At 48.6% G+C, this 12,710-nt stretch overlaps 1 protein-coding gene across 1 annotated transcript in view; it reads left to right on the top strand.

The window, feature by feature from the left end:
• Window positions 1-12,710, top strand: part of LOC114095672 (liver carboxylesterase 1-like) — a 50,472-nt gene that overhangs the window by 15,575 nt on the left and 22,187 nt on the right. The window contains exons 8-13 of the mRNA XM_071604195.1: window positions 806-844; window positions 6,409-6,549; window positions 8,053-8,133; window positions 8,295-8,442; window positions 11,903-12,034; window positions 12,438-12,510. Of these exons, the coding sequence (XP_071460296.1) occupies window positions 806-844; window positions 6,409-6,549; window positions 8,053-8,133; window positions 8,295-8,442; window positions 11,903-12,034; window positions 12,438-12,510 (614 nt within the window). The remainder of the gene's footprint in view (window positions 1-805; window positions 845-6,408; window positions 6,550-8,052; window positions 8,134-8,294; window positions 8,443-11,902; window positions 12,035-12,437; window positions 12,511-12,710) is intronic.

The raw sequence follows: 12,710 nt of genomic DNA, 5'->3' as shown, positions 1-12,710 counted from the left end.
GTCCAGGGAGCGATGCAGGTAGGATTGAGCATGGCTCTTGCTCACCAAGAACCATCCCCAAAGAAACACGCCTACGGGTTCCATGGTTAGATGAGGTGAGAGTTCAAAGAGAGGACGCATTCATTTAGTCAGCTGAGTGCTTTCCAGATGACACTGGAAGACTGGTGGACCCTCATTGTGGTTTGTCACCACAGAGAAGCTTACCCAGCAGAACAAAGCCCGTGCATGCGGGGCCAATGGACCCCCTCCCTTGGTTGCAAGGTGTCAGTGTGAGCTCAGAAGAAGCTGGAACCCTGGGCCTCTTTATCTGGACCCTGGACAATGCTCCTAGGCCCTGTGGCAGGCCACGGCATGAGGCACTGCCCACATGTCCATGGGGTGAAGCCAGTGTGACTTTGGAACTTGGGTCCTGGCTCTTCACACAAGGTACACCAGGTTTTCCAAGAAGTAAACAAGTGTACTTTCTAATGCCTCGAAAGAGGCAAATCCACCCCGTTTTGGCACAAGAGGACCCTGCTTATAAGGAGAGGAGGGCACAACCACAGACGTCCTCTCTGGAGCTCCGGCGGCCCTCACTGTAGGTCCCGGGGTCGTCCTTCCCTTGCTGGCACCTGCCCCTGCCCTCTCTTGTGCCTCCACCCTGTGCCCATGTGCAGCTCAGACCCTGTCCTGACTGCTTGCTCTGGGCCCAGCCAAGGAGGCCCTGGGCGGGAGGCCCTGATACCTCTGGGTATCAAAAATCAGAAAAATCAGATTTTCCCCCAGGAAGCCTTTCTCACCACGTCTTTTGCCTTTGTCTTTACAGAAATTCTTTAGTCTTGATTTATCACAAGACCCCAAAAAGGTAAGGCCCTTTGGCTTGTTGATTACAGGTTTTGAGTCTGAAGACATTTGAGCTCCAATTCACAATGAATGAAAGAATTGTTCTTTGTGGAATCATAATCACTCCTTGTGTATGTGTTTCTGAAGCCCAAAGAGGGGAGGTCCCTTGTTAGGGTTACATAGGCAGGTGGCCCTCTCCCCTGACTGCAGCTCAGGCGCTCCCAGCCATCACCTCTGCGTGCCCTGGACTCAGCCACCCTTTTCCTTTACATTTCCTGAGTCCAGAAAGGCCCAGTGGGAGGAGACCGCTCTAGGACATTCTCAGGAGGAAGAGATAACTAGACAAGGTGCTCAGGAGTCTTTGCTGAGGAGGACACATCCTCGGGAGACCCCAGGGTGATTAGCGGTGCAGGGAGGGAGGGAAGGAGGCCCCAGGATCTCAGTCTTGAGGACACGGCCCTCCTCCCAGGACCTAGGAAACCCCAACAGGATCCTCCCGACTCCTCCTTCTTTCCCTCCCACCTCCTAATGGTTCCAGGATCTGGTGACATCGACTGAGCACCCTCTTACAGCCCTGTCCTCGGCTCCCTTCCAGGAGTTCCCAGAACTTCTCTTAAAAGTCAGATGAAATGAGATCGATTCAGACATCCATCAGAGTTTCAGAAGCACTGACTACCTTGCAGGATGTGATTTGGCAGCTGGGATTTGGCAGTGGCGCTGTTGTAGGGACAGAGGAGGCAAGGCACCGAAGACAGCAGGAAACAGTTTTATTTGGCTGCAGCCAGGTTCAGAGGGCACAGCTTTTGCTGTAATCAATCAATCCCCTGAACCCCGAGTTCAGGGAGTTTCAGAGTTTTATACCCAGCGTGTAAAGGGAGGGGCTCAGAAGTTCACATAAAAGCAGCTTTTTCTTTCACTGTTCTGGGCAAGTTGACCCTTCAAGGACCACACCTGAGAAGGGGAGAGCTTCTTCTCCCCTCTCTTTCCTCCCCCTGCCAGCTGTTACCATGGAGCCCGGTTGGTAAAACTTATCTTGAAAATGTAGACATCTCTGTGAAGCCCAGCTCAAGGCCAGAGGCCTTGTTTGCACTTTTCTTCAAAGGACTATACTGGATGTTTGTGAAAAACTAGTAAGGGGTGTCCAGCACCTGGAGTGCTGGTATCTTCTCGGCCAGTGGCCAAGTGAAACAGGGCGACATGAAAATAGGAAGTTCATCTACAATGGACTCTTTTGCTGACAGTCCTAAGTCAGCCGTGGTGAAGAGGGCTCTCCTGTGGAGAAAGGGGGAGCCACTTCAGCACAGGCAAGAGTCCCTGCTTTCCTGAAGCGTTTCCTTCCAGGGGGAAGAGAGCACAATGGGAAAAAAAATAAAATAACATGAGAGATGTGATGTGTGGTCATGGTCAGAGGTAAGGTCAACGAGGTTAGGGGCTGGTGTAGGGGTACACGCCTGTAGTCCCAGCGACTCAGGAGGCTGAGGCAGGAGGGTCACGAGTTCCAGCTGCCTTAGCCACTTAGTGAGACCCTGTCTCAGAAGGAAAGAGAGAGTTGCCCAGTGGTTTGGATGTGAATAGAGGGGTCAGCAGATGGGTTGATGAGCAGGTGACCTTGGAGTCAAGCTCTGTGAGTGTTCCTGGCAGAGGGGACAGCAACTTCAGGGGCCCAAGAGGCCCCTGTGTGTGGAGTGGAGGGAGCGAGTTGGAGGCTGAGGAGGTCCTGGTCATTGGGGTTGGGTGGTCACTGGAAGGACGTGACTATGACCCAGCAGGAGACGGGAGGTGCTCAAGGGCTCTGAACAGAGCAGGGATGTGGTCTTCGATTTTACGACAGTCCGATTCACCGCAAGCTAGAAGGGGCAGAGGAGAGGCCAGAGCAGACACAGGAAGGCCGGAGGAGAGCCTGGCCTCTGCGAGCCAAGGGAGCCTTGTGCCTCAGACCAGGGCCAGAGCGGTGGCTGGAGTCCTGTGAGCTCCGAGAGGAAGTGAGGGAAACGGGGGTGCCCCTGAGTTCTCTGACCCACGCTGCGGCCCTCACAAGGAGCCAGCAGCAGCCAAGGAGTGGACGGTGGCAATTACTGTGGTCCCCACTGCTGCTGATGTCACTGTCCCCCCACAGGCTGTCCCCGTAGGGCCTCAGGTCTGTCTTCTGGATTTGTACCACTTTCTATTCCTCTTTCGGTCCTGGCTTTCACACCCCTGGTGTCACCAGACTTGCCTTTCTTTATAAAGCACGTCCTCTCCCTTCTTAAAAGCCTGGCTTTGTTTGCAGAACAGATTGGCTTCCTTCCATCGAATCGGCCTTCGAAGCCTACCTGAGTGTCTGAGTGCCTGTGATGTGTCCCAGGGTGGGCAGAGAAGGTGCCCTACAGAGGCCCTGTGTCTAACCCTGCCCCAGGGCATTCCGTCAGCACAGGGACTTTGGCAAGCTCATCTGTCCCCTCCCTCATGCCATTCCCACAATGTTCCCCAGAGGGAAATGTGGCCCATGGAGTACGGAGCTGGAGAGGGGCACCGGAGGCTGGTGTCTGCTGGGGTCTGCAGTAGCCTGCGCATCAGTAATACCCAATGTTAACTGAGCCTTTTCCAGGTATTGAGCACCTGAGCATTGCGTGTGTTCTGTCTTTTGCTCCCTGTGGGTTCCTAGATGAGAAAACCAAGCGACCCATGAGGGGAGGTTACTTTTCCAAGTAACTGGCTAATAGGTAGCAGAGCCAGGGTTCAGCACCAGGACACAGGCTCTTCACAGCTACACCTTGGTGACTGAGTTTGACATAACGGTACCCAGAGCCAGCTTCCCAAGTGGTGACACGTGCATCCACTTGACTGTGACCCTGTATTTTGCATCAAAGGTAAATCAGAAAATTAAGAAATTTATCAACGTAATATCAGTCACCCTGGATTCTTTAACTCATGGTATTCCATTCAGTGGAGGCATCTTGAGGGCGGGGTGCTCTGCTCCTGTGCAAAGCAAACGGTTGATCTGTGAAAACTCATATTTAAATAGAGATGGATAATTTTCCAAGGCATAGAAAAGATGTTTGCTTAATGTTGTCAGTTAGACAGCAAGAAAGCAATCACCGCACAAACTATTCATCATAAGCTTTTACAAAGAAATAAATACTTAAAAAATAAATGTAGATAGCAAGATAAAGCTGGGGATACAGCTCAGTGGGACAGCACTTGTCCATCCTGTATGAGGCCCTGGATTCCATCCTAGTACCACAAAATAGAGAGAGGTTGGAGGTGGGTGGGAGGGAGAGAGAGTCAATCCTCCTTAATCATCAATTCTGTCCTTGTGAATTCTCCTATTTGCAAAATCAAACGCACAGCACTTTGGTGGTTATTTACAGATAGGTGCAGAGGGCTAAAAGTCTGAGCCACATGAGACATGTTCCCATCTGAAATCAAACAAAACAATTGTGTCTTCTTGTTTCATCTTCTGTCCTAACTAGTGCCATCTATTTCATGCCAGTTGTGTGTTTTGTTGTTGTTGTTTTGTGAACATTGGTGCTTTTCATTAGTACTTTCTCTGTTTAAAATGCCCACTCGGCACAGTGCAGATGCGCTGCCTGGTGTTCCTTAGCTGGGTGCCTTGGGGAGAAAATGCCTGTGACAGACAGGCTGGGCTCAGCCTCGGGCTGGGCTCAGCCTCGGGCTGTGGTGCTCTTGGCCACGCACCAGGAGCAGCACCTCCACAGCATCCCTGAGCCTGCCTCTCTGCAGGTGAGGCCATCCTGGGAGGTGCTGATATAACATCTGGGTGAAGAAGAGGTTAAACCTGGGAACTCGTGAAATGAGGAAGGAAGGACATTAAGAGCCGGTATTGGACAGCATGGTTGGGAGGCTGAAGACAAAGCAGTTTGCATGTGGGTGACCCAGGGCCAGGGAGATGTTAATCCCTCCTGCCTGGTGTGTTATTATAAGTTAATACGACGCATAACTGATTCTTTGTGAGAAATCCATGTGATCTAAAGCATCTTAAACCAGAGACTTACACATAAAACAAAGTCCACGGGCCTCATAGGAACCTTGGTCCTCATTTCCCCGTGGAGCTCTGGCTCAGTATCCACCGATCCAGGATTCACGGCACTTTACAGAACGTAACGACCGTGAATAGCAAGAAGCAACCACAGAGGGTGTGCCTGGTCCACGGCGCAGCTGTCTAGGGCAGCAGAATAGGTCACCAAGAGACAGAGAAAATACCCCACAAGGTGTGCAAGACAGAAAGCTTATTGAAGACCCTTCAGGGGGACGGCCTGGTGGTGACAGGCTGGACAGGGCATATCCACCCCTCAGGGTGCTTTGTCCAGTGGTGGATGACCACCTTCACCGTGCTCTGCTCTGTGTCAGTGACCTCAGGGAGAGGGGTTTCGTAGGCTGGGCTACAGAGCAATGGCATCGTTCACTTCACTTGTCCCTTGGATGACCAGCCTCTCAAGGAACTTGGCATGCATGCAAGTAAGCAGCTTTCCACAGAGAACACTCAAGGGCCCTAATTCCTAGCATGTGTGAGAGCCAGTCAGCATCCTTCAAGGTAATATTATCTAGGCATCTGACCTGCTCTCATTGTTCTCCAAAAAAAAAAGAAAGAAAAAAAAGGAAAGGGCTGGAGATATGGCTCAGTGGTTAAGCACCCCTAGCTTCAATCTAGGCTGAGTTCTTGGGAACATAAAGGAGCATTTCAGGGATATGGTATTTTACTCTCCTCCTTTCTCCAAGAATGACACAGATCAACAGAGAGATATAAAGACAGACAGACAGACAAATACATAGAAATATATGCACATTTCAAATTGAATGGTAGATAGGTTTAAGTGTGTATGTGTATCTATCTCTCTATATCATAGATCTCTCTATGTATGATAGGTTTAGCATCCCTGATCTGAAAATATGAAATCTAAAATGCTCCAAAATATTTTGAGGGCTGTAATAATGTCATGGGTAGAAAACTCACACGTGCCCTCATGTGACAAGCCCTGGTGTAATTCCAGGTACATTGAAAATAGTGTGTTCAGACTTGAGTACCATTTCTAAGATATCCAATTACGCAATATTCCAAAAATAAAAAGAATCTTTAAAATCAGGAAGACTTCTGGCTGCAAGCAACTTAGGTAAAGAATACCCAACCTGGCTGGGCACGATGGCGCATGTCTGTAATCCCAGTGACTTGGGAGGCTAAGGTTCAAGGCCAGACTCATCAATTTAGCATGGCCCTAAGCAACTTAATGAGACTTTCTCAAAAAAAAAAAAAAAAAAAAAAAGTTAGAAAGGGCTAGGGATGTGGCTCAGTGACTAAGCACCCCTAGCTTCAATCTCTGGTACCCAAATAAATAAATAAATAACCTGTATATATTTCAATTTGAGTGAATATCTCTGCTCCCCCGACTAGTTGTCACCTTATCAATGCTACTAATTTCTATCCTATCAGAGACTTATTCACCTTATTAGGAGCCTGCGTTTCTGTTGCCACTGCCAATGGCCATATATATGGTCCATGGGGCTGGCCTGGCCCTCAGTCAGGCAGAGGGGGATGGGCATGTTTCCTGGGGAAGGAGAATCACAGACATGACCTGCTCTCTTCCCTAGAGATACCCTTTCCTCACAACTGTGATTGATGGGATGGTGCTACCAAAGGACCCTGAGGCGATTTTGGCTGAAAAGAATTTCAACACAGTCCCCTACATCTTGGGAGTCAACAAGCATGAATTTGGCTGGTTTATTCCAAAGGTGAGAACATACAAGCCATTTAAACAGATGGACCCCTGATCACCTATCTTCCCTCCAACTTCTGGTCCCCTGAGTTCTCCAGTCTCAAATCTCTTCCTCTGAATTCAGTGCAACTGTCCCCATTGCCACAAGTCAACATTTCCTGGGATGCCCCAACTGACCCTGGGGTGCCAGAGCCCCGGCAACCCCTCCCTTCAAACACTGATTGTTTTCCTATTAAAGAATCCCAACTTGTCCAGGTGGGAGGGCCAGAGTAGAGACAATAATTGTAATAAATAAAGTAAAAAGCAAAGTATCTTTAGGAAGAGGAAGGAGCCGGGGGGTTCAGAGAGTGAGATCTGGGCCAGCCCCTTCCACCTTGGGCTTGGACTCATGGGCCCATAGGTCACCCCATGTGCTCCCAGGCACCATATGGACAGAGTCAGAGAAACTTGCTTCTCTTCGAGTTGAAACTGGCTTCTGAAAGGGAAGAGGCTTGTCTTCTCTTAAAGATAAACCAGTTGAAAGCAAATGGAACAGGGTTTCTTCAGTAATAAGCTCTCAGTGGGGCAAATTCCCTGATGGCAAAGGCTGGAAATGTCTTAAGTCTGGGATGCTGGGGAGGCACTGTGGGTGGGGGGTGCGTCACCTGGCTCACCTGTGGCATTTGGTGATCAGGCTCAGCTGCGGTAAGGCCCCCACGGAGGTTAGGGCTTATCCTTCTACCAGGACTGGAAGAGAACTCAAGACTGATGCCTTCAAAGGTTCACATTTCAAAGTGACAATTTTTTTTTTTTAAATGCTCTCAGGTCCTTGAGGAAACAGTTCTGTATGGGATATTTCTATCTCGAAGGACAGAGAAAGAATTGATAATTGCAAACTTTGCAATGTAAATGCCTTCAAAGAGGGTCTGGGGCCTGCTTGGCTGGAGAAAAACAATATTTCCACCTGGAAATATGGCAGGCATTTTAGAGGGCTGGGCTCCTCCTAGGACATGTCCTTAAGCCACTAGCAGCCAGGCTCGAGTTGGGTCAATGCAGAGGTTGGACAGGATTGTCACATGCTGAGAGTTCTACAGTTCTCACTTCAGAAGGATTTCAGAGGTTATGACTAAAGGACAAACCCTCATGGCGGATTTTGGCTTCTTCAGTCTGTGAAGGTGTGATCTTTCCCCTGGGTCCCTAAGCCCTCTACTTCAGCCTTCGCCTGGCCAGCACCTGCCTTCTCTGGGCTGACCCTTGGCTGGGTTCTAGCTGATAGACAGAGGTTGACCTGAAGATAAAGATATATTTAAATAGCAAGGACAGCTTCTCCTAAACATCTGTTTATCTTCTTTGCACTCCTTGACTTTCTAGGTACAAGTTTATTTGATTCATTTATTTTGTTTAATGCATCAAAGACCCACACCCTTCAGAGAGGGGCCAAAGGACCTTCATTCTGCACTGCTGTGTTGTTTGTCTCGTTTGGTTCTTTCCCTTAATTCCTGATGATTCACAAATGCTAAGCCATTTTTCCCCCCAACAGGCGATGGGCTATCCACTCTCTGAAAAAACATTAGACCAGAAGATGGCCACGAAACTCTTGTTGAAGTCCTTCCCACTTGTTGTAAGAGTCTAGGAATTGTGGGGGTTGGTTAAGAAAGAAAGAAGGGCTGGGGGCTTGCTCCAAAGTAAAGATCAATTCCAAGGCAGAGCAAAGCGTGGGATCTGGTGTCCATGATCAATGGGGCCTTCTTTGCTGGCTGGTCACTTTATTGATGATTTCAGAACCTTTCAGAGAAGCAGTCTACTGATGCCATCACGGAGTATTTAGGAGACACGGAGGACCCTACCAAAAACAAAGACCAGTTCATGGACTTGATGGGAGATGTCATGTTTTGTGTCCCGACTGTGCTTACGGCCCGTGGCCACAGAGGTGAGTCTCAGAGGTGGAGTGGGAGAGGGAAATGGACTCACCAGCCTGATGTGGGATCTACCCGGCTCCAGCACAGACAGATGTGGGATCTGTGAAGTTCAGACCTGAGGGAGGGTTCCATGTGCCCCGGGGGAGGGTGCTCGCCTGTTTGGTTTCTGCTAGTAGCAAACTAAAAAAAAAAAAAAAAAAGGTTCAAGTGCAAGGAGTTCATTTGGGAGGTGATGGGAGGTGATCCTGGAAAACACCCATGGGGAGATGAGGAAGGGAGACAGGAAGAAGATAACAGTTGTCATAGTTCAAATTTGAATGTCCCCCAAGGCCCATGTGTTAGAGATCTGGTCACAGCCAATAGGAACATTGGGACAAGGGGGAATTTTTAGAAGGGACAGCCTAGTTGAATGAAGTTAGGTCCCCAGGGACTTGGCCTTGAAGGAGATATTGGAACCCCAGACTCTCTCTTTGTTTCCTGAGTGGCATGAGGTGAACAGGACACCTGAAGGCATGGTGTCCCCCGCTGCTGCAGGTCCTAGCAACAAAGCCAAATGATTGTGAACTATAATCACAAGCCAGGACGGGTCCTTCCTCCTGACAAGTCGGTTGTGTCCCATGTTTGGTTTAGCAACAGGAAGGGAACTGACACAGAAGCCAATGGAGGACGTCCCGTCCAGCGATGCCTCCCAGGGTCCTGTGGCCCTGGGGAGCTATGAGAAACAGGCCCTCCTTCTGGGTGCAACTGAAGAGCCTCACAAGACCTTTCTTTTCCTACCAATCTGCATCCACCTAATCTGCAAGCCAGGAAATGTCTCCCTGGTCCTGACTTCGCGACCCATGCTGCAAGCGTTTTCAAATTCAGTACTTTATAAGCATCATTAAAAAAAAACAGCAGACCTAACATCTGCCCAAGCGCCCTCAGTACATGTGCCAAATCCACTTCGCCTCCTGAGGGTTCCCAGGAAGCTCTTCTGCCCTTCCATAAACCTGGGTGTGTCTGCCACTCTGTCTGATCTGTGATGTCCCCACCTGCGTGTCATGGGGCTCCGCTCATGCTGGGCTTGTGTCTTTGCTCTGAGATTTCAGAACTTTTGAGTTCAGGGATTTGCCAGGACTATATGGATTTGGTCAGCTTTTATTTATTGTATTTGTCTCATTCTTCCCAATCAAAAGAGTGCCTCTGAATATAAAATTCATATGTTATAATTGTAGAAAGTTTTGAAAAGAGGAAACCAGATATCACTTAGAAGTCTTCTACTCAGAGGCATCTGCTATAAATTTTTTCTATATTATCTTCTGATAATTTTTCTACATCTTATATATAGTTTAAAATTAATTTATATAGTTATTTTGGTCAGGAAGCACTGTATTTGGGAGATTTCCTCAATGTCAATGAAAATCCGTAAAAATATATATTATTATCAGGTACATGAAACCTCCTATTTCTATCCTATTGACTGCTTGTATTCTGATGCAACAAATAACATTATGCAGACCCTTATTGCATAAATGATTAATCATATGTCTTCTATTTTTTTTATGATTGAGTCTTAGTCACTAAACTGGACCACAGGAACATTTTAAAGCTCTTGATACATATTGAAAAATTGCTTTCCAGTGTATTCAAATGCAGATTTCTTTTCTTCTTCTTTTTTTCCTGGTGCTAATGATCAGACCTTGGGGTGCTGTACCACTAAGCCACATCTGCAGCCCTTTTCAGCTTTTTTTTTGAGACAGGCTCTCACTAAGTTGCTTAGGGCCTCACTAAGTTGATGAGGCTGACTTTGAATTTGCAATCCTCCTGCCTTAGCCTCCCAGACTGTTGGGATTACAGGTGTGTGACACCACCAAACCCCTTGAAGACTATGAACTTCTTAACTTCTTTTATCACTTGGAATACTGAGGTTAAAAATTAAAAATAGGGGTAAGGGTGGTGGCTCCTTGGTAGAGCACTTGCCTTAGCACATGTGAGACAAAGGGTTCAATCCTCAGCAGCACATATAAATAAATAAATAAAACAAGGGTATTTTAATTAATTTGCATTGGCTGCATTCCATTGGCCAAACCTAGCATTAGAAGCAGAAAAAGGGAGGCTTGTCCTGCCCAAGTTAGGAGGGTGCTGCCGTTTCTGTGTATTGGTGTGGTTGTGTTATAGTTAAGAATTGGGGCCATCAATGCTATCTGCCCCAAGGAAGTGTTTTTCTATCTAGCTTAATTTTTTTTTCTCTGTTTGGTTCTTTCTCATCTTATAGACTTCTATTAAATGTTACCTTAGGAAAGACTGAAATAGTCTTCCATGAAAATATTGTTATCTGCTCAAAAAAAAAAGTATGTTGACCCCCAATTCGAGTCTTCATACACGTACTTTGTTGAATGATGTCCATCACATTCCACCATCCTTGCTAATCCCCTGCCCCTCCCTTTCCCTCCCAGCCCTCTTCCCTGTGGAGAATTCATTTACTCCTCCCATGCTCCCCCTCCCTATCCCACTGTTCACTTTATTTTTTTTCCTGCATTTTCCAAGTTTCTTGCTGTAACCAAGTAGGGAAAGGCTTGATGTTTCTCTACCAGCCAAACTTAGGGCCTCACCCTTGCCCAATTAGAGCAACCCCTCCTCTGTGGACATTATGACCAATGCAACCTGCAGAGGTCTCCAGGCTGGGGGGTCCCTGGGTTTGTCCTGAAGGACCAGGGACTGGTGGCTTAGATGACCCAATGAGAAGGAGAAGTGGAATCTTCTTGGGGCTTGGACAGGGGGCCTTGGTGGTAGATGAAAAGGCAGAGAAGAAGAAAGGTCAGGAGAGAGGCAGGGTCTCACTTCCTGACCCCGTCTCTTCCCTGCCACCATCTTGTCACCTTAATGCACCCTGGGTGAGGAAGGAAGTGAGATTTGCGAGGTGACAGAAGTATGAATCCCCCCACTTTGCAGTTTCCTGAGACGCAGAGATGTGTGCTTCTCTTTCTGCCTGTGTTTGGGTTTAAATATCCTCACTTTCAGAAAAGCCACTTGGTTTTTGCTTCCTTCTTCTCTGAGTAGGTGCGAAAATCACTGGAAATGCTCAAAACTAGGCAGAACAGGAGACAACAACCAGGTTCAACATCTTCTTGAAACAAATGAGCATGAGTCTGTTTTCGACGATGCACAGTGTTAACTGGGCACATAAAGATGTTTTGTGTGTGAATGTGTCAGGGGCCACGGGGTTTATGTGGATGGGACCAATGTCCCTATAATGAGATTTTAAGTGGATCCACCCAAGGGGTCGACATTCATTCCTTCCAACAACAGCTGGCCCACGTCCCATTTCCACCTCGACCAGCTCTGCAGCCGGAGGCCAGTCCCTGGGCTCTCCAGGAACTCTGTCCCTGTCCCAGGCTGACACCCAGGGGTTTCCTGCACAGCCAGAGACCTTGAGACCATCCAGCTGTGTGTCTGGTGATGTGACCTGTGCACAAATCTGTGTCTTCTCAGATGCCGGAGCCATCACCTACATGTATGAGTTTCAGTATCGCCCGAGCTTCGCATCACATGAAAGACCCAAGTCGGTGGAAGGAGACCATGGGGACGACGTCTACTCTGTCTTTGGGATGCCATTTTTAAAAGGTAACGGCTGTGCTGGCTGCAAGCTTGTGGACAGTAGGCCTGGGTTCCAGTGTTGCTTTGGTGGCCTTGAGCAACTTCTGCTGTCCCAGGCTGAGCTTCTGACTCCTTGGAACAGGGCTGAGCTACCCAGAGCAGTTCCCAGCCTCTCTCCTGCTACTATGCAAGGAGGAGGTATGTGCATGTGTCCTGAGCCAGAGTGACTCTCAGAATCCTGACCTGTGACATCAATGAGAGAGGTGGTGGTCCACCTGCAGGGCCCTCTCAGTTGCTGAGAGTCATGCTAAGTTGCTGAGGCTGGCTTTCAACTCATGATCCTCCTCCCCCAGATGCATGTCCTGCATTTCCCACAAGGTGCTGCTGCTGGCCCATGCAGTCAAAGCGTTTTTTCCTTCTTCACCAACAGGGGGCGCCTCACAAGAGGAGACCAAACTCAGCAGGATGGTGATGAAATTCTGGGGCAACTTTGCTCGCCATGGGTGAGGCTGGTGGCAAAGAGGGAGCAGGGTGGGTAGGTGGGTGGGCGGCATGGGGTGGGGCCTACCCTTTGGGAAGAGGTGAAAGTGCGAGTGATTGATCCCAGAACTGTGATGGTGGTGCTCTGAGAACTTACAGGCTGCCCCGAGAGATGGAGAGTTCCCTATCTCTGGAAAGCAGAGAAAGTCCAGGGGGTTCCCTG

Source organism: Marmota flaviventris, chromosome 18 (assembly GCF_047511675.1).
Source record: "Marmota flaviventris isolate mMarFla1 chromosome 18, mMarFla1.hap1, whole genome shotgun sequence".
In the NCBI taxonomy this organism is placed as follows: domain Eukaryota; kingdom Metazoa; phylum Chordata; class Mammalia; order Rodentia; family Sciuridae; genus Marmota; species Marmota flaviventris.
This window is presented reverse-complemented; position numbering and strand designations above follow the sequence as displayed.